The 21,522-nt window shown below is 34.0% G+C and overlaps 3 protein-coding genes and 1 pseudogene across 4 annotated transcripts; 2 read left to right on the plus strand and 2 right to left on the minus strand.

The window, feature by feature from the left end:
* The first annotated feature begins 2,186 nt into the window (after window positions 1-2,186).
* Window positions 2,187-4,702, plus strand: LOC110635314 (V-type proton ATPase subunit G-like). 2 transcript variants are annotated; one of them, XM_058128703.1, is made up of 5 exons: window positions 2,187-2,316; window positions 2,874-2,978; window positions 3,097-3,197; window positions 3,426-3,578; window positions 3,977-4,702. In XM_058128703.1, the coding sequence occupies exons 2-4, from the start codon at window positions 2,891-2,893 to the stop codon at window positions 3,567-3,569; spliced, it is 333 nt and encodes a 110-aa protein (XP_057984686.1). In that variant the 5' UTR covers window positions 2,187-2,316; window positions 2,874-2,890; the 3' UTR covers window positions 3,570-3,578; window positions 3,977-4,702. The 2 variants fall into 2 exon arrangements, with proteins under 2 accessions (XP_057984686.1, XP_057984687.1); XM_058128704.1 differs by having other exon boundaries at window positions 3,982-4,702.
* A 1,543-nt stretch (window positions 4,703-6,245) lies between these two features.
* On the plus strand, window positions 6,246-8,206 carry LOC110635304 (11S globulin seed storage protein 1-like). Its single transcript, XM_021784586.2, has 4 exons — window positions 6,246-6,594; window positions 6,686-6,930; window positions 7,016-7,516; window positions 7,607-8,206. Exons 1-4 carry the CDS (start codon window positions 6,303-6,305, stop codon window positions 7,997-7,999), a joined length of 1,431 nt encoding a protein of 476 aa, XP_021640278.2. The 5' UTR covers window positions 6,246-6,302; the 3' UTR covers window positions 8,000-8,206.
* A 56-nt stretch (window positions 8,207-8,262) lies between these two features.
* LOC110635305 (patellin-4-like) lies at window positions 8,263-10,122 on the minus strand. The gene is made up of 4 exons (XM_058129026.1): window positions 9,219-10,122; window positions 8,995-9,119; window positions 8,744-8,885; window positions 8,263-8,611 (listed from the first exon to the last, which is right to left on the minus strand). The coding sequence occupies exons 1-4, from the start codon at window positions 10,062-10,064 to the stop codon at window positions 8,336-8,338; spliced, it is 1,389 nt and encodes a 462-aa protein (XP_057985009.1). The 5' UTR covers window positions 10,065-10,122; the 3' UTR covers window positions 8,263-8,335.
* Window positions 10,123-17,585: 7,463 nt separating this feature from the next.
* On the minus strand, window positions 17,586-19,428 carry LOC131169311 (structural maintenance of chromosomes protein 1-like; annotated as a pseudogene).
* Between the last annotated feature and the right edge of the window lie 2,094 nt (window positions 19,429-21,522).

The following is a 21,522-nucleotide window of genomic DNA, read 5'->3' on the forward strand; positions in this document are numbered from 1 at the left end:
AATATTGCTGTTTATTGAAAAAATTTAACTAAAATAAAAAACATAGAAAGAGAATCTATTGAATGCATAGAAAAAGAACATATATATAAGAAGCATTTGACTCCTTCGTCCATTTGGTTCAGGGGATATAGCTTAGTTAATAAAGCTCCACTCTTATAATTGAGTCGTTATGATTATGGGTTGGAAAACAAGATGCCATTTCCTTCACGTGCTTTTGTTGGAGGAAAGTTAGACAAGTCATGTAGCAAAAGCGGGTATTTAAACGTTTACATATTATGATATAAATATATTATATCAATTCGTTATATATGGATGATGAGATTCCATTAATTTAGAATCAATCTCAATAGACTTATTGGTATATATAATGATTTTCATTGTAAAAAATTTTATATATATTCTCATTATCTGAGAAGGAGTTTTTTTTTTCTAGTTATATTTAATTTCAATTAATATAAAATTTTATATAAAGTAATTAATTAAAATAAGAAATTAATAAGTAAAAAAATAAAAAATATTAATATTACTATAAAAGCCGTAAATACATTTAATTTGAAATGTTTTCTACGTTCATATAAATTATTTTTATTATATTAACATGTTTGTAATGGTAAATTTTAAATATACTATAGTAAACTAAACTTATATTCAAATTAAAATTTTAAATTAAATAACTAATTTAATACTTATTTATTTGCCTACCCATTTTGAATAAAATATCATTCAACTTTGAATTATTTTTTTATTTTGAATGAAGAAAATATTATTTTTAATCTAAAGTTTACCCAATTTAATTAGTTTGATAAAATTGCTTTCAATTTTAGAAATTTCATCAAAACTACCAAAATTAAAAAAAAAAATTGGGGTAAATGCACACAAAGGTTTAAATTTTTTGTAAAATTAGATTTTTTTTTCATCCGCCTTATAAAGAAAGGTATGCTTCCATTTTTACACAAATTAAAAAACATAAAATTAATATTGTTAAAACAATAAATTTTACTTTTTCTATTTTTAATATATCCCACCATTGATATTAAATGACACATTAATTCACTAAAATTAACTAATTTATATTGTTAAATTATTCTTAAAATTAATTATTTTTTAAAATTTTGATATATATTTAATAAGGACACATTAAGTAACTAATAAATTAAATATTCTTCTAAAAAAATATTGAATATAATTTAAAACAAGTGAAAAAAAATTATATTTTTATGGTAAAAAAATATTTATTTATAATAATAATAATAATAATAATAATAATAATAATAATAAATTATTTAATGCACATGCAGAATATAAAAATTATTTGCTCTAAATGAGAAAGTTAGACTTAATATGAAATCAAAAGTAGTTGGCTCCGATTCGAATTTACCTCTCTCTCTCTCTCTCATATATATATATATATATATATATATATATATATATATATATATATATAAATAATTTATTCAATTTCATATATTAAATATTAATATAATTTTTATAGTAATTACAAAAAAATAAAAGGATTTTTGTTTAGTGTTATAAGAGTCTTTAAAATTATAATATTTAGACAATATAATAATATAAAATTTCAAGATATCAATATAATAAAATAAAAATTTTATAATAATAATACACTAAACAATAAAATATACTTAAAAAAATAATTTATTTTTTAATTTTATAATTAATTTTTTTCAACAATAATTTAACCATGCAATTTCATTATATACATTAACATTATTTTAAATTACAAAAAAATAAAATATATATAAATCAAATTAAAAAATAAAATAAAATATCAGAATTTGAAAAAATTTAATTTAACGAACCAACATATATTTATTATTAATTTATTTTAATTTTTAAACATATTCTTCTATTTACATTTTTATATTTTTTTATATTACTTTTAAGTTTATAATTAAGTTAATATTATATATTAATATACACCTAGGCCTAAGGAGCCCATATTAAATTAAAATTTACTTCAATTTAGTTAATTTGAATTTTAATGAGCTCGCACCGAATAATGGCCCAAAATTTTAAAAGATTAATTTTTAAAACAATTTAATTTAATATGGGCTTGTTACTACAGTGTACCATTAAAAAAAAAAAAAAAAAAAAAAAAAGATACACGTATTCACTAACCATTTTGACCAGGGATTAATTAAGTAATTAAGCTAAACTAATTATCCCTTGGACTATGGAGAAATTCTCTCTCTCTGCAATTCTTGTTTCCAACAAATTGAGTGCCACCATTAATTTTTATCCTTCAGGGGAAAACTTTCCTGGAAAACAATTCTTTCTTTATTTTCTTTTGTTCAGGTAATATTTATTTATTTATTTTCTTATTTATTTTAATTTTTATTTCTTATTCAAACGAATAATGTGTTTGATTAATCTAAATCAAATAAATCCTTTATTTAATTTCATTTTAACAGGCTTTAATTCTCTCAATCATCTTCATAGTTTTTTCTTTTATGAGATTTGAACATATAAGTTGCCTTTTAGAGGAAAATGTGTTACAAAACTAGGTTAATGCCTCAGCCGTGCTCGTCTGTATTTTCTTCCTTATATCATATTTTGTTTGTTGTAGAAATGGGAATGGAGGGTGAAATCTGAGGTTCGAATCCCACTCAGATTGATTTTCAATCATATTATTCTATTTCAAAATTGAAACTAGATATAAACAAGCACATGGGTTTCAAGGCTCGGAAATTTTCATACTTATTTTAGCTCTCAGACGTTGCAGACACAATGGAAGTTTGCTGCAATTTAATTAAAATTTCTATTAGAAAGCTTCTGAGAAAATTGGTACAAGTGCATGAAAACTTGTATTCTATGAGTTTTTATTGAGTTTCAATTACAATTCTTGTTTCTAGTTGAGGTTATATTTATCATGAATTCCACGAGGGGTCAAGTAGGCATTCAGATGCTGCTAACTGCAGAACAGGAAGCTCAACAGATAGTTTCTGCTGCAAGAAACTGTAAGAACATAGGAAAGTTCTCCCATCTTTTCATTTTTTCCCCCTTTTTGGCCACTAATTCTGTTATTTTGATTCATTTTTTCTTTCATTTCTTCAATATTTCATATTCTTTGATTAGTGAAGCTGACAAGATTAAAGCAAGCCAAAGACGAAGCTGAGAAAGATGTTGCAGACTATCGATCCAAATTAGAGTCTGAATATCAAAAGAAACTGTCTGAGGTATCAATAGAATATATTTCTTTAGCCATTGCTAGTAGTTCAGGGTTCAATCTTTAGCATTTCTACAACTATATAATTTCTCCGGGATGCTTCATGTACTGAGTCACCCCTTTCTACATTTTTGCTGATAACATAAATCAATACCAGAAGGGAAAAAAGAAACAGTATATTTTTTTACTAGCTTGAATGGCAAATATGTTCTTTATTTTAGTTTGGTGATAAATGCAGACAAGTGGGAATTCAGGGTCAACTGTGAAAAGGCTTGAAGAGGAAACTGAAATAAAGATTCAGAAACTGAAGGAATCAGCCTCAAAAGTCCAGCCAGATATAGTTGGAATGATCATGAAGCATATTACTGCTGTTAAGAACTGAAGCTTCAAGGTCAGTACACCTTCACTTTGTACTGCTAAGAACATGTTGAAGAAATAAATTTGTGGATCATTTGATCAATTTTCTTTGATTTTCTCATAACAGGGGTGAATTTTATAAGGTACATATAAATTGATTGTAAAAATAGCCCAAAAAAATGGAAAAGAAACTCCAAATTTGGAGAAGAGAACCAACACCAGCAACAAAAAAAAAAAAAAAAAAAAAAAAGCGCAAAAGGAAACACAAAAAATATATGGCATTAAAAGCTTTTTCTTGCATGCAAATATCACATAATTCCCTAACAAAAAATATATATATACATTTAGTGAGTCTAGGTTGGCATTGATGAACTTTTATTTTTGATCCAGATATTTCCCATGTTTATTTATTCATTTATTTTTTTGTGTAAGGAAAGAGCACAGATTAAAGAGAGACTGAACTGCAGGCTGAAGAGAAGTTGGCCATGTCTGGGCTAATGAATCTAATAAAGTATTTGCATGTTCTTATTCTCTCCAAAGCAATTTTTGGACAGAGCTGTTATTTCTGCTTTGATTTAGAATTTCTTTTCTCCATATTTTTGAGAATTATTTGTTTTGGACGGACCTGCAAGTTGCTTCCTCTAATTGAGCTCAAATCCGTGCAGAAAGAATGAGTTTTGTGGTACCTCTCTAAATTTCTTCAACACCTTTCTTAAATCTTGCAATGTGTCATCTTCTACCGTTGATTAGGAGGAAGGCACATCTTCAATAAACATTAGAATTGCAAGAACTGTAACTGTGATACTGTCACAGAGTGAGAGGATGAGAGAAGTGGAAGAGAATGTGATACTCTTGAATATCAAGTTTTCTTTTAGAATAAAATGGAGCATGACTGCTAAAAATCTTAGACGGTGTATAATCCTGTAAACCAAATATATGCAGTAAGGCCCAAAATTAACTTCTCCATGCACATTTACAAATAGTCAAGAGACCACAGTTCAAGATAAATTTTGCAATGTTTCAACCTTTGGGGACCCCAACACTCACCTAAATCTCAGCCAGGCATGAAGGGGTCCACCAAAGCATGATACCCTGTTTTATCCGATCGCTTGAATTGCAGTTCAAGAAAAGGTTTACTGGCAATATGAACAGTAAGGATTAAGGACACGGCAACAAGATCGTGAAAGTTAGCACTTGCCCTTCTTGCCTCTGTTAAGTACTCTGCGCAAATGGAAAACTTCACCTTGATCCCCATTCAAGGGCCTTCTCTCCAAACAGCAAACAGTAAGCTTGCATAATAACCTCTCGAGATATGAGCATGTGCAGCCTTGCAAATCCTTCAGATAATCTGCATAATTATTAATAATTTATTGGTAAATATTAAACTATTTTTAAATTTCCTATGTGACAATTTGATGAGCATGATATAATCCAACCCCTTGGCCAAATGGCTTTATTGATTTAAAGAGAACAAGTGTACGTTGTCCATTAACCTCATCCTCAACCTCAGAAAATGCTGTAGATTGAAGAGCAGAAGGCATGAAATATAGCACAAATTATATAAATTATATTAAAAATACTAAAAAAGAGAGAAAGTGTTGTACGGCAATATACTTATTCCTTCGCTGTCTTGATTTTGGATAGTTTCAGTAATTGTTCACCAAAAATTCCAACAATAAAAATTAACCTAATAAAAAAAATTATATATAAACAGTTAAATATTTATTCACTAACTTGGTTTGGTTTAGTTATTAAAAATATATTATTCATTTGATACATTTATATTTGAATTTTTACTATTTAATTTTTTTATTAGAGAAAAAATTGAATATTTATTTTATAATATAATAAATTAAATTTTTTAATTTTAATAATTCACTCACTTTAAAAATTTAATTTAGAAAAAGAGAGTAAGTAAAAGAAAACACTTCAAATTGAAAAATCTTAATGAATTAGTTAGATCTTACACTTATTAATTAATTACAGGAAAATTTCTTGTTTGCTTATTGGTAGAAAATTAATAAAATATAAATGTAAGTAAACATGATATTAGATAAGATCATTATGATTTTTTATAAAATGTCCTATGTAAATTGATTGAGTATATAAATTTATTAAATTTTAGAAAAAATATTAATTAAATTATAATTTAATTTATTTTTAATATGAACTTATATAAGTGATTAAGTTATTAATTAATTAATTAAATGTTATAATTTAACTACTTAGAGTTATTTTTTTATATTTTTATAATCTAATTACTTAGATTTACTTTTTTGATATTTTTATTTTTTTTATATGAAATTTATAATTTTAATATGGAGTGTAGGTAAGAGTAATTCTATTCATAAAGTTAGAAAAGCAGACAACACAAGACAAGAGTTAAAAAGAGACAAAATTAAGAATAATGGGTCCAGAAAATGACCGACTAACAGTTCTGCACAGAATGTCCGTTCGTCGAGTCTTCACGTGGGATTCAACTAAGACAATATCTCAACTCGAGTACATAAAGATCGTCCTCTTCTTCCTCTCATCTCCCTAGACAATAATTGTATTCTTCTCACAAGCTATGTGACACCTGCCTTGCAGATACTGAGGTGTAAGACATGCAAAGCGAAGGGTGGCTTGAGAAACCATTAGCACCATCTCTTATGTGTCACTCGCTCACCCTCCTCCTTGTTCCATAAATACCACGCCTCAACTCTGCCTACCACATCACTTCAACTCACACGAAATAAGCTCAAGCTCTCTGAAACAAATGGCTAAGGCTAATTTCCTTTTCACCCTTTCTCTTTGCCTTGTTCTTCTTTTTCATGGCTCCCTCGCTATACGGCAACCTCAGCCACAAGGAGAGTGCCAAGTAGATAGAATCGATGCCCTAGAACCAGATAATCGCATTGAATGCGAAGCCGGTGTAGTAGAGTCTTGGAATCCAAATGACGATCAGTTCCAATGTGCTGGAGTGGCCGTTGTTAGGAAAACCATTGAACCCAAAGGTCTTTCATTGCCATCGTACAGCAATGCTCCGCAGCTCGTTTACATAGTCCAAGGTGAATTTATTCGCTTATTCTGATATATTTTCAAGCTGTATACAAAACAATTAATGAGAATATATATTAAATTGATATGGTATATTTACAGGTAGGGGTGTGGTTGGGACCATATTTGCTGGATGCCCTGAAACATTTCAGGAATCTCAGCAAACAGGTGGAAGCAGTGGGGTCCAAGACCAACACCAGAAGGTCCGACGTTTCCGACAGGGCGATATCATTGCTATTCCCGCCGGAGTGGCTCACTGGTGCTACAACGACGGTAATGAACACGTTGTTGCCGTTTCTGTCCTTGACGTCAGCAATAAAGCCAACCAGCTTGACATGAACCCTAGAGTATGAAAGTAAATTTTCTTGCAAATATTCACTAGGTTTTGGGTTGCTGCGCTAGCTAATACGTAACAATTTCTTGGTGTCACAGAACTTCTATCTAGCTGGTAACCCAGAAGATGAGTTCGAGCGACGATATGATGAACGCCGTGATCCGAGAGGCGAGCGAGATCCCCGCCGTGGCCCCTTCGGGGAGCAACAACAAAGCAATTGCAACAATCTCTTCTGTGGAATGGATTCAAGGTTCCTGGCAGAAGCTTTCAATGTCAATGAACACTTGGCTAGGAAGCTTCAAAGCGAGAATGACTTCAGAGGCAGCATTGTGAGGGTGGAAGGTAACCTTCATCTAGTCAGGCCACCAAGAACCCAGCAAGAGAGACAGGAGCAATTAGAGCGAGAGAGTGGACAAGGCCGACGCTACAATGGCCTCGAAGAGACCTTCTGCTCCTTGAGGAATGTAGAGAACATCGGTGATCCCTCACGCGCAGACGTATTCGTCACAGAAGCTGGTCGTGTGAGCACCGTCAACAGCAACAACCTCCACATTCTTCAGAGGCTCCAACTCAGTGCTTCCCATGTTGTTCTCTACAATGTAAGAGATTAGAAAAGCTTAATTACAATTTATAACTCTAGACTTCACGACGACAAATGACTAATTTTATAAATATGTTGGTGGTGGCAGAATACTGTGAGGTTACCACACTGGCATATGAACGCCCACAGCATAATATACGCAGTGAGGGGTCAAGCGCAGGTTCAAGTGGTGGATGAAAACGGCAATGCTGTCTTCGACGGAAACGTAAGACAGGGACAGGTCCTGACGGTGCCACAGAACTTCGCGGTGGTGAAAAGGACGGAGAGGGATGTGTTCGAATATGTAGCATTCCAGACCAACGACAATGCCATGACCACTGATCTTGCAGGCCGTGCCTCCACTATTAGGGCCCTGCCGGTGGAGGTGATCGCCAACGCCTACCGGGTGTCGTTGGAGGACGCAAGGAGGCTCAAGTTTAGCACGCAAGAGACGACCTTGACAAGTGCAAGGCCTCGCTCTGGAAGGTGGGCTGCAGCTTAAGGAATATACGTACATATATAATAATAATAATAATAATAATAATAAAGTAAAATAATAGTAAGGAGGCAGGCAGTAGCCTGTCGGTGTGTACTTAGTTAATATATATATGTATATTGAGATTACAAGGAGAAGTATAATCTCTTACGTGTGGCAATAAAAATATGTAGCCTTCTATGAATAAGCAATGAAAATAATGTAATTACCCTATTTTTGGTTCAAGGGTTTTCACTTTCTTGTGTACATTTGGAATTTTCAATTTTTATTTCTTCTGATCCTAATTGTATGTTAATTAGGGCGCAGAAATTGAAGTGAATAAAGAAAATGCAAAATGTAAAGCTATTTGATGTTATTGATGATATAATTGGGTACAAAGGGTTTGGTCTTAGATCTATAATAGACCCTTCTTTTCTTGAGGGTTGCATTGTCAATGGTAATCATTATTTTCCCTGGTTCATTTATGTAAAATGAATTCCTAACACACTCTCCCATCTTCCTTTCCTTGGACTTGCGCAGCAGGATTTTGTATGAGCCTTCATCCTCTGGAATGAACTCTTCTCTGCAGGTCACATCCCATCCAACCACAGTAAATTCCCAAACAATTGTCACCCCAGCCTGAAACACCAAGGAAATAAAGAACTTCTTATTTTTCATGCACCTATGTAATATATACACATTAGGTGAAATAATTCTGAAATAACATATATCAATGAGAAAGCAAAACTTTATATATATATTGATTAGTACCTCAGAGACTGGGATTTTGATGGACCTAGATGAATTTCCTTTCACAATCACCTCAGAAGCACTGTCCTCAGGAAGGAACTCACCATCATTGTCTCTTTTTAGACCACCATATTCAATTGGTAGGTTTTCTGGGGTTATGTACCTTTTTGTGTTCATTCAAGCAAAAATGGGTTAAAAAAAAAAAAAAAAACTTAACAGAGAATATTTGCAAATAATATAGAATTGAAAATTATAATAATTAGATTTCTTACTTTAGAAGGGTCTGAGTGACTTTTGATGGCCTAACAAAAATGAAGTTCCTTTTAGTTCTATGGTTCACGAGCTTGGACGATACTAGGAGGGATGTGTAGTACCAGAAAGGGACATTTATTAGTATCTGCCAGATTATAGTAACATGTATAGTTAAAACAATTGCACATGGCTAACGAGAGAGATAGAGAGTGAGAGAGAGTTGCTTAATTAATTCTGTACTTACATTCGCGTGAATGATCTCAGGATAATTGGCTTGAAGCAGAAAGAAGGCTTTCTTGGAAACCGCACGTAGCTCCTTCATTTCTGGGCCAGGACTGTTCTTGAAATCTGTAATCTGTAGTACAGAACCTGCCTCTCCTGCTTTGAAGGTAAGTTTCTTGATTATTTTCTCCATGAATTGGATTCTCCATCTCAAGAATTTCTCTCGATCCTCCTCTGTTCCTAATACTCTCTTGTAAAACTCCTTATCCTTGAACGCCCCATACATATTATAATACAAAGGGTTGCCTTGCTTGTCTACACTATTCACGTACAAAACCTTATCCAGATCAAGATCAAGAAGCAAATCCTCTTCAAGAATGGCATCAGTCTTGTAATCTTTTCGCCATTTCAAGGTCTTTCGTAGCATATTGAAGGCCTCCTGAACCTTAAAATCTTTGGCCTTCAAGAATTTCAATAGCACAGTATCCGTGCCTTCATGGCCTTTGCTTGGCAATAGAGGCACACCCCAAAGAGTAATCTCTCCCAGTTGTTCTATCATCTTATTCATTTCTTTCTTGGAAAGATTTACTTTGGGATTTTCAAGAATATAATTTCCAAGAATTGCATCTTCAACCATGCATCTGAAATCTAATAAGGCCTTCTTCTTTCTCACCTTCATTTGAAGAGAGGCAACGAAATTTTCATCTTCTCGAATAATATTCTTCGAATCAAGATGATCTACTTGATGGATGCTATTATTATACTCATGGGCGTTTAGCAAACTGAAGATCATCTCTTCTTCTTCAAAGGCTTTTGCCTCATCATCTTCACTGTATTCATGACAACCCTTCTCGATTTCCTCCTCCATTGTAGATCAAATTTGGAGTGGAGGACCCAGGAATGCAGGAAATCGATTAGAGGGCAAGGAAATTTGTATGTGAGATGGACTATGTTTCCACATTCAAAGAAATATTTATGAACGAAGAAAATTTTAGGGTTTTTGACTCAAAGCTAAGATGAGATTTGGAATTCCAACCACTATTATCTGGCACCAAATTTAGGGAGATGGCACTATTACATGATGGATGGTTTTGTGTGAATTTGTATTTTACTGTTTTTGAATGGGAGAAGGCTCTTGGACGTCAGTCGTCTGGGTGGTTTGGAATTGATGGTTGTTTGACAGGAATAACAGGTCACAGGAAAAACAAGTTTTAGCAGTTCAGAGTTAAATTTAGATTATATATTTAGTTTATACAAATTAATGGAAAGATTAGATAATGTGGATTCAATAATTTTTTTTCTATTGTTATATTAAGGCTAATTCTTCTATTCACTAAAAAAATAAATAACTCATGATTTAGTATCTACTTCTCTCAAAGTCAAATTTCGAAAGTCGTTGTCTAATCTAACTTGATCCAATAGCAAAGACATATTACTCATATGATAGATGTCATGTTCGAGTTTCTATTCTTTATTTTCTTATAAAAAAATCTCAATTGTTACAAAATATAAAATCTCACAATCAAATTTCAGAAGTCGTTGTATAATTTAACTTAATCCAATAATAAAGATATATTACTTATCTGATAGATATTAAGTTCAAATCTCTATTCCTTATCTCCCTGTATAAAAAAAATCTTAGCGTAACAAAATGTAAAATTTCCAAAAGTAAAACGGTAATAAACAAATCCCTTTTTACAAACTAAAATAAGTTTTAGTATTTTTAAAACAATTGATGACAATTAAAAGAAGTTTTTTTTTTCTTTTTCATCTCAACTTTACTGGGAAAAATCACCCGTTGATTTATATCAAACTCATTTCAAAAGTGTCATTTTATTTTCTATATTAATTTAAAGCAAATTGATATATTTAGATTTATTTTAAAATAAAAATAATTGCAATTTTTTAAAAAAAAATAAATATAAGAACTGAATTATACAGTTTCCTTTTTCAAGGACTCGATCAAATATTAGCAACGTGAAAACTAACAGGAATGTATAAGTTGTTTTCACCTTTGTCATCCTCTCTTTCCAGAGCACAGGAAAAAGAGGAAAACCTGTGGATTCACCAATGGACTTTCCAGCCTGTTCATTTACTACAGAAATTTTCACTAGTGCCATGGAAATTATCAATGGAGGCATTTGTTTTTCAAAAATTTCTATCTACCACATCCTGCTGCAGTAATTCACAATCTATATATATATATAAAACAACTGATTTTTAAAATAAGTTCACCTAAAGATAACAAGCGACACTCTATTAGATTTTTTTTTTCATTTGCCAATTTTACCTCTATCTTATTATTATCACTATTTAATATGATTTTTTAATTTCTTAATTCTTAATATTTCCGTTTATTTTTGTTATTATTAATAATTAATATGTATATATTAAATAAATTCATTAGTCTTATTATTATTACTAAGAAGGATGCAGGGATGAAAACTGTCAAGCCAAGGGATGAAAAGGAGGTTTTGGACAGGCCAAGTTTGACAGGCAGGTAGAAGCCCTAATGAGGGGATGTTTTCCCTATTTAATCTGAAATATAATGCTTTTCAATAATTTATATTAGCTAGCATAGCATGAATTTATATGATTGCCATTACCATCATAAGCCAATTTATTACAACTACATGACAACATAGACCTAGAATGGTAATAAACAGTTAAATTGAGCCTCAAGTAATATATTGCAAAATTCTTCTAATAGGGTTTAAACATTAACAAAATATGCCTGTTGCTTAATTAGTTTACCCCTAATACACTGATGGGTCCCAGTCAAAGCTTTAAAGAATTTGGTTCTCAAAATGAGAATTTTGGTGTATTTTTTTTTTCTTCTCTTTACTGCTGCCAATACAAATGAATAAATAGCAGAAGGAACAATTAACAAATCCTACACTTAAGGCCACAAACGGCACAATGAGCAAAAATAGGAAATATTTGCTGCAGTAAATCTTAACAGCACATTTGACTTATTCAAATAAAAATGAAGAATTAAAAATAAGTGCAACAAATAAAAATAAGTTTATGACAGCAGCAGGCAACAGCAAGACTTGGTCCAAGAGCAAGACTTAGTTCATATACTTCCTATTCTTGATAGGAATCCTTGAAGAACGACGCAGAGTTCCATCATTACTCCCCCCTTTAAAAGGAACCTTGTCCTCAAGGTTCAGATTCGGAAATCAAACTTGTAATTCAACTGAATTTTCCCAGGTAGCATCCTCCTGTGGCAAATGTTTCCATAAAACCAGACTTTCTTGAATGGTTCTAGACCCTCTACGAATCCACCTTGTATCCAATATTGTTGCTGGTTCCAAAATGGCTTCACCATCATCCGACAGTAGGGGCAAAACATCAGAGACAGGAAAAGTGTCACCAATATGTTGTTTAAGAAGTGACACATGAAACACTGGATGGACCTTAGAACCAGCAGGGAGCTCCAATTTATAAGCCAATTTTCCAACACGTTCCAGCACTCGATAGGGCCCAAAATAACAACTTGCAAGTTTTTGAGAAGCCCTCTTTGACACCGATTGTTGGCGGTAAGGCTATAGCTTAAGGTAGACATGATCTCCGACTTGAAATTCAACATCTCTGCGCTTCAAATCGACATACTGCTTCATTTGATTAGCAGCACGTGACAAATGAGATTTCAGTTCCCGCAAGATTTCATCTCTTGTCTGCAAGGTCTGATCGACTTCATGAATAGGAGAATGTCCCCCTTCATACCGAGGCACCCCCGGTGGATGTCTACCATATAAAGCAAAGAAAGGAGTCATACCAATCGTTAGGTGAAAGGAAGTGTTATACCAATATTCTGCCCATGGTAGGAATGAGCACCATTTGCGTGGCTGTTGAGACGCGAAGCAGCGAAGGTACTGCTCCAGACATCGATTTGTGACTTCTGATTGGCCATCGGTTTCAGGATGATAAGAGGAACTCATATTCAGCTTAGTTCCGGACAGCTTGAAAAATTCACGCCAAAAATTGCTTATAAAGATTGGATCTCTGTCACTGATTATGGACTTAGGCATTCCATGGTATTTGACAATCACATCCAAGAATTTTTCAGCAATAGCTATAGACGAGTAAGGGTGAGCTAGGGGCAAGAAGTGTGCATATTTACTAAGTCGGTCGACAACCACCAAAATTGAATTCTTTCCAGCTGAAGTTGGGAGCCCGTCAACAAAATCCATTGCAATGTCATCCCAAACTTGATGTGGAATGGATAGTGGTTGAAGAAGCCCGGCCGGAGAAGAGGTGGAGACTTTATTTTTCTGACAAACAGAACAGGCAGCAACATATTCCTGGATCTGTTTGCGCATAGAGGGCCAGTAAAATTGAGGAGCAATTCTTTTGTAGGTGCGTAAAACGCCTGAGTGTCCACCACTAGGGGAATCATGGAATTCCTGTAGAATCTGACAAGTTAAATCAGAATTTGGGGGAACCACAACCCGATTTTTATAAAAAATCAACCCATTTCGCCAAAAGTAAGGAGAGCCCGGATTGTTGGAAGCCAATTTACTGATATTAATCATGTAAGGATGAGTGGTGATTGAAGCCCGAATCTGATCCCAAAGTGAAGTATGAGGCAGAAAAAATGCATTTAAACTTGGACTACCTCTAACCCGTGATAAGGCATCAGCAACCGTGTTTTCTTTGCCTGGTTTATAAATGATTTCGTAGTCGAAGCCCAGTAGCTTAGAAACCCATTTCTGCTGTTCAGGAGTGACAATTCTCTGCTCCACCAAATATTTGAGGCTTCGTTGGTCTGTTTGAATGAAGAACTTGCGGCCAAGTAGGTATGGACGCCATGTCCGAATAGCTTGTAGAATAGCTAGCATTTCCTTGGCATATGTGGACCAGGACTGTTTGGAGGCTCCCAATGCTCGACTCATGAAAGCAATTGGTTTGTCATTCTGGGATAACACAGCGCCTATGCCGTTATTGGAGGCATCGGTGGTGACGACAAAAGGCTCGTCAAAATTAGGCATGGCAAGTGTTGGAGTAGCTGCCATAGCCTTTTTCAAGTCTGTAAAGGCTTTAGCTGCTTCTTCATTCCAAGAAAATTGTCCTTTCTTCAACAAATTAGTTAAAGGTCGAGCTATGACTCCATAATCTCGCACGAACTTCCTGTAATAACCTGTTAAGCCTAAAAAACCACGTAATTCAGACACGTTAGTGGGTTTAGGCCATTCAAGTATAACTTTAATCTTTCCTTGGTCCACCTGTACACCATCACAAGAGACAATATGCCCCAAATATTCTATTTGTTGCTGACCAAAAGCACATTTGCTAAGCTTGATGTAAAATTTATGTTGTCGCAACAACTCAAGAGCCAATTGTACATGTTGCAGATGCACACCCCAATTCGGACTATAGATTAAGACATCATCAAAGAAAACTAACACAAATTTCCGTAAATATGGACGAAAAATTGTGTTCATCAAAGCTTGGAAAGTTGAGGGAGCATTACACAAGCCGAAGGGCATTACCAAATATTCGTAGTGGCCATTATGTGTGCGAAAGGCTGTTTTGTGGACATCAGCGGGGTGAACTCGAACTTGATGGAATCCTGCGATGAAATCCAGTTTTGTAAAGTAGGCAGCTCCATGAAGTTCGTCCAACATATCTTCAACGGTTGGAATTGGAAATCTGTCCCGGATTGTCACTGCGTTGAGGGCTCTGTAATCTGTATGGTCGGACATTAACTGGATTCGTTCCTTCCTTGAGGTTGATATGGTGGCTGATAGTGCGCTCAGGAGGGAGCTGATTTGGCCGATGATAAACATCTGAAAATTTATCCAGCAATTTCCGCATCTCTGGGTGAATTCCTTCGGGTAAATCTATTGATGAAGTTTCAACGCAAATGGCAAAAAATGAGCTATGGTGTCGCAGCTCTTTAGCCATCGCCTTCAAGGAGGAAGATTTAATTTGCTGTTCTGTTAAACCTTGCAGGTGTCGCTGCTCCCCATTCCAAATAAAATCCATAGTCAACCTGTCCCAATTGCATTGGACTGTCCCCAATTGCCGCAGCCACTGTACCCCTAATACCACATCCAAACCCATGATTGGCAAGGAATAAAATGTAATTGAGAAGGGTATACCTTGCAAGAGAGCTGGAGTATTTCTGAATTTTCCACTGCATTGAAGAGGATCCCCATTTGCTACTTTCACGTTGAAGGGTCTGGTTGGTTCGACCAACAATTTGAGTGATCCGGCCACTTTTTCGTTGATGAAATTGTGCGTGGACCCACTATCAATGAGGCAAATCAGTTCTAAGGATTTGATTTGAATAACAACCCGCATGGTACCTGATGAAGACCACCCAGTAAGTGCGTGTAGAGAAATTTCAGGTTCACCATCTTCATCATCGTCTTCAATGTCAAATCCGCCATCAAGAAGAAGAAGTTGGGGTTTAGTACACCTGTGTCCAGGAACAAACTTCTCATCACAATTAAAGCACAGTCCTTTCGCCCGCCGATTTTGCATCTCTTCCCACGAAAGCCGTTTTATTGGTGTAGATGGTTTGCTCGTTGTCGGGGACAAAAAACTCGTCTGATAAGACGGACGAATTGCCTTCTTTTGTCGCAAAGAATCGCTCATCCTCATTCGAGCTAGGCTGATGGCTTCTTTCAGAGTTTTCGGTTTAAACATTCTGATTCCCTCAGCAATCTCTGGTTTAAGACCTCCCATAAACGTCCCAACAAGTGCCTTTTGTGTCCACCCTTTTACCCTGTTACCCAATCTTTCGAACTCCCGTTGATAATCTCGCAAGAGTCCAGTTTGGCGAATTTTTGATAAGGACTCATCGAAATCTTCACAGTCAGTAGGCCCAAATCGGGACCATAATTCCTCAGAGAAGATTGCCCATGTTACTGCCGTCCCTGCTTCGGTGTGAGTCCTGCGAAGCCACTGCCACCATTCGTTTGCCTCTCCCCGAAGGTGATAAGAGGCCAAAGACACCTTTTCTGAGTCTGGGGTTCCCTGGTATTCAAAGAACTGATCCACCCTTGTGAACCATTCAGTTGGATCATCACCGGAGTATTTTGGAAACTCCAATTTTAACGTATTTTGGTATTCAAAGAACTTACCCCTGGGCATAAATGTGTAACGCCCCAACTGCTTTTATTGGATGGTGGAGTTGAAAACGAAGAAGATGATGACGGCGGTGGACCGGAAAAGTCACTAAAATTGCAGAGAAGTCTCCAGTTTTGACGTTTTGATTCCTTTCTTTGAACCTTGAGGACAAGGTTCTTTTGGGAAGAGGGGAGTAATGATAGACTCGAAAGTCTATACTTGGACTTAGTCTGCTGCTTAAGTTTTTTATTTGCTGCAATATTATTCATTTATTAATTGTCATTTAATAAGTCAAATTAGTGCTTGATTCTCTCAGCAGATCATGGCTAATATATTTCAGGAAGTGCCGTTGGTGGCCTTAGAAATAGGATCAAGTTGTTTCATTCTTTTTTCTATTTAAACCTTTTGTATTTGCAGCAGTAATTATGAATGAAAAATTATCAATTAAGAGAAAATCTCTTTGGTTCATTCTCACCATAAGTAGAATACCATCTTGGCTTTGACAGGGTCCTATCAGTGGTATCAGAGCCCTTTTATCCTAATTATCTTATTCCTTTTCTCTTTTTATGGCAACCAACAAAGAGAGAATCGAAAATCTGGAAGTTGGCTTAGGCCAGCTCCAAGATAACCTATCAAAAATAGAACGGGGACTTAGTGAGGAACTGCAGCAAATTAAAGCAGCCATCACTAAATTCTCTGAGCTTTCTCTTCCTAGCAAAGACGCGTCCAGCAGTGCAAGTGACCGGAGTATCCAAAATCGCACTCACCAGGATGGCGCTAGAGAAGGAGGGCGACCATTGTATTCTGCGAAATTGGCAAAAATAGGAAATATTTGCTGCAGTAAATCTTAACAGCACATTTGACTTATTCAAATAAAAATGAAGAATTAAAAATAAGTGCAACAAATAAAAATAAGTTTATGACAGCAGCAGGCAACAGCAAGACTTGGTCCAAGAGCAAGACTTAGTTCATATACTTCCTATTCTTGATAGGAATCCTTGAAGAACGACGCAGAGTTCCATCATACACAAGTTAATGATTAATTCTATGCATAACAATATCCATACAGAAGGAATAGCTTGGGCAGTCAGTGCAAACCCTTCAAATCAAATTTGAGAATGAACAACTGAAGCAGCAAAAAATTATGTGCCAACAAAAATGTATGCAGAGTCAAAAACATTATATTAAAACTAAAAGAAACTTGCATCTGAAAATATTCAGTTAGTTGACTGTCAGCTAGGGGGAGTCTTTCACCACCATCTCGACTTCTTTCATGCAGATCTTCCAGTTTTGCAGCCAGATCCTGTATTCACTTCTGCAGCTCATCTATCTCATCAGAATGTTTTCTCCTTTCTTCTCTTTTTCTATCAAGCTACTTACAGCTACTCTTAATTTTTGAAGTTAAATGAGACATTTCCTCATTAAGTTTCATAAGCTCAGGATGCTGTGAAGAGGAAAACAACAAAACAAATAACCACAGACTACTTTTTGGGGATCAAAATAAGCAATGAATTGAAATAGAGGATCATATTTCAGAAATATTCAAATAAGAATGGTCACATGAAAATCCAAATGAATTCACAAATATATTGAATTTTATTGAAAAATGTACAGAAACACACATTCATGACGTGTCTATCAAGATATTGCAAACATATATGACTTTTTTATGAATTACCCTGTAAGATCATTACAAACATTTTAAATAACGAATCTATTCATGAAGAAACAAGAGTAGGAGACAACAATAAGAACTCCTTCAGCAATCAGAAACAAATATCCCTAATAACCCCACAACGTTTCTGAGAAATTTGCTAAAGTAACAGTTTCTTGCAATCCAATCTCTTTTCCATAACAAGATATCCTATCTCCAATACTTCCTGAGGCGTCTCTTAGTCATGAATTGCCAATCACAAGTGATGCTCAATAAGTAAATCAGTGCCTAAAGCTTGGGGATCTTCACAAGTGTAAAACCAACAGTTTTACACATTCCATCAACAATCACTGGTTGGCTTTATTGCTAATCCCAATTCAACTCGATAACGCTACAATAAGATCCCACTTGCTTAGCTACATAACTCCTCCGTTCAACTTTATTCAAGAGAATCAGTGCCATATTCTTCATAACTTATGCATTCCACACTTGGACCATAAATATACATGTGTGTTCACATGAAGTGTCTTCCAACTTGCTTAAGACTGTCCACTTCATGCCCTGGCAATTAAAAACTATGCGTAAAGCTATGCCCAACTATTAGAAACATTCAAAAAAATAACTATTGTCAATAGAACAACAAAAATGCCAGCAAAACTCACATTCTTGTCAAGTTTAGAACTTCTCTCTGCAATCTTCTTGTCACATTGTGCAATCTCTTTCAGGTACTTCACTTGTTCTTTCTTATTCTTGCTTGCTTCAAATTCAAAATTCTCTGTTTCTTGCATTACACCTTCTCCATTTTTCCTTTCAGCTTCAAGGTCATCATTTATCTTTTTAATGTCCTTATCTATAATAAACAATTGCCATAAGAAGTGTTCTTTCTTCAAAGCTTTCTGTGGAGAAAAAGAAAACAAGGGTGATGAAAGCAATTACTTCCATGAGAAGACCACTAAATTATTAACATAATTCATGGACACATTCAGCATTTATCTCGAAGAGATGAAAAATACCACAGTTGAAACCAGTTGATCTTGCAAGCCAAGATGCTTTCTGGTTCTTCCTTCTGCTCTTTCTTTTGCTTCCTCTCCATCACTACTGTTCTTTTTTTTTTTTTTGATAAAACGGTGCTAATTTTTTTTTCAGCACTGGCTTTCTTCTCTTCTAGATCCTCATATTCTCTCTTGAGCTCCTCAGACCCAGAAATCTGCTCAAGCAGTGCAGTCAGTTCTTTGGGGTTTTTTGATGCGATGGACTCCACATCACCCTATATTAAATGAAGTATTCATTAGTTAGGCCCCAATTTGAGAAAATTCAACTACAGTAGCCACCATACTGGCTAAATAAAGAATTTCAGGTATATCTTGCAATCAAGTTAACAACCTACGGAACTTGACCAGATTAATTTTTTAAGATCTGGTCTTTAATTTTAGTGGAAAAGAGATAAAAGACGATAATTAGAAACCAACCACAATATTCTAGTCCCTATAGCGTTCATCATCGACAATGTTGGTGAATATTGGCTGAAACATTTTGACAGTAACATATATGGGAAAAAGCTAACAAAATCCCCATTTGAAAAAGAACAAAGATGTAATCACAAAGATTTCCCAAATAAAAGTTAAAAATAATAAGTCATTTTCAATTTAGTTAATCCATTTAAATTCTTACAATTACTATTAGAGTCAAAACGTTGAAAATTTAGGTTAAAAAAGGCTAATTTTTATCACATAACTTTCTTATTATCTTTCTAAAACTTAATTCTCAATAGAATAAATGATTAAAAATATAGATATTGCGTACTGTTATTACCATTAAACATATTCAATGTTGAACTTAGTACTTTTTGATATGTCCCATTTGGATCCAGAAAAGGAAGAAGAGTTTCAAGCATTACTTGACTTAATGGCACTCGGTATACTGGATTCACATTGGAGCACACATAGCATCAAATGGGGCTTGTAAAAGCGATTTTTCAATTTATAAAAATTTAAATGAATTAATTAAATTAATAATGACTTATTTGATTATAAGAGTAATTATTAAAAGGTTAAATAGATAAATTAAATTGATAAGAACTTATTTAATTATTTGACTCTGAGTAATTATTAGGAAACTATGTGATAATCTAAATTGATAAAGATTTATTTAACTTTGAAAGTAATTATTAAGAATTATTTAAAATAATCAGTTAAATTGATAAGAATTTGTTAAACTTTAAAAGTAATTATCAAATAAGGGCTTTTTATTTTATTTTATTTTATTTTATTTTATTTATGGGTACAGTACAGAGCGAGCCAAATGAAATGAAGCTGCTTTTTTTTATTCTTCTTTTTTATGAACAAATGGCTAACGCGTTAACGCTTAACGATTTACTTCAGTTATGCTATGCCCACTCTCCTTACATGCTTGGTTCTGGTTGGTGACTTGGCGTCGAGTTTGTGCTATGCGCGCTCCTCGTGGTCGTCCACTCCTCCCTCTAGTAGTAGCTTGGTCCGGAAGTGTGAGTAATTTTAATTAGAGATAAATTATGGAACTCCAATTTCATACGGAACTAGTTTCTGAAAAATAAAATTTCTTTATCAACAGCCACGCTATTTGATACTTTGGAGAGACTATTTCTTTAAATATCAACTGAACAGATTTTAATCGCAAGTACTCTGCTCTGCTCTCCAGAAATTATTTCATCCACTAACTATTTGTGGGGAAAAAAAATTACATAAATATGGTAATCCTCTCAAGTCCCAAGCAAAAATGTTTCAAGATGTCAGGGCTTTTGCTGTTAATAACAGGTTGTTTGGAGCTTTGGGTTGTCCATTTTAACTGTTTGTTGCATCATGTGAGCCGCAATAAAGGAATCAACCTCAAGTCTGCAATCCACATTCCAAGCCTAGTTTAATCTTTGAAGCTTCAAAGGACGCACCATGACTCAGCTATCATGGAACAAATTATATTATAAGCAATCAAACAATCCAACAGCTTTTGAAGAGCCCAATATTGGCCCAGCTCTCATTCATTCAAAAAGCGGGCGATACTGAGATAGTCCGTACCGCAAGCATCGAGTATATAGAGGTGAGCAGATTTCGATTCAAATCGAAATATCGAATTGAATCGAGTTAATTCAATTTAATTAATTCAATTTTGAAACATAATTCAATTTTACATTATATAAATTTCAATTATTTCGGTTCGATTCGATTTTAAAAAGAAAAAAAAAATTAATTAAACCAAACCGAACCAAATAGCAATTTATATATTCAAATTAAATCAAATCAAACCAAATCGATTTTTGAATTAATTTATTTTTATGAAAAATTAATGAATTATATTTAATTTTATATATACTAATTGTTTAATTTCATTGATTAATGATTATTGGTTCAAACCAAAGTCAAAATTAGACCAAACAAATAATTTGAAAATCAAATATAAATTAAAAATTAATCAAAAATCAAAACCGATTGATTTAAATCGAACCAACCAAAATAGAGTGATTCAATTCGATTAGATTTTTCACTTATTTCGGTTCGATCCGATTCGGTTTGATTTCTAAAATACATAATTCGATTTTTATAATTTAATTCGGTTCGAT

This window comes from Hevea brasiliensis, chromosome 10 (assembly GCF_030052815.1).
Source record: "Hevea brasiliensis isolate MT/VB/25A 57/8 chromosome 10, ASM3005281v1, whole genome shotgun sequence".
Taxonomy (NCBI): domain Eukaryota; kingdom Viridiplantae; phylum Streptophyta; class Magnoliopsida; order Malpighiales; family Euphorbiaceae; genus Hevea; species Hevea brasiliensis.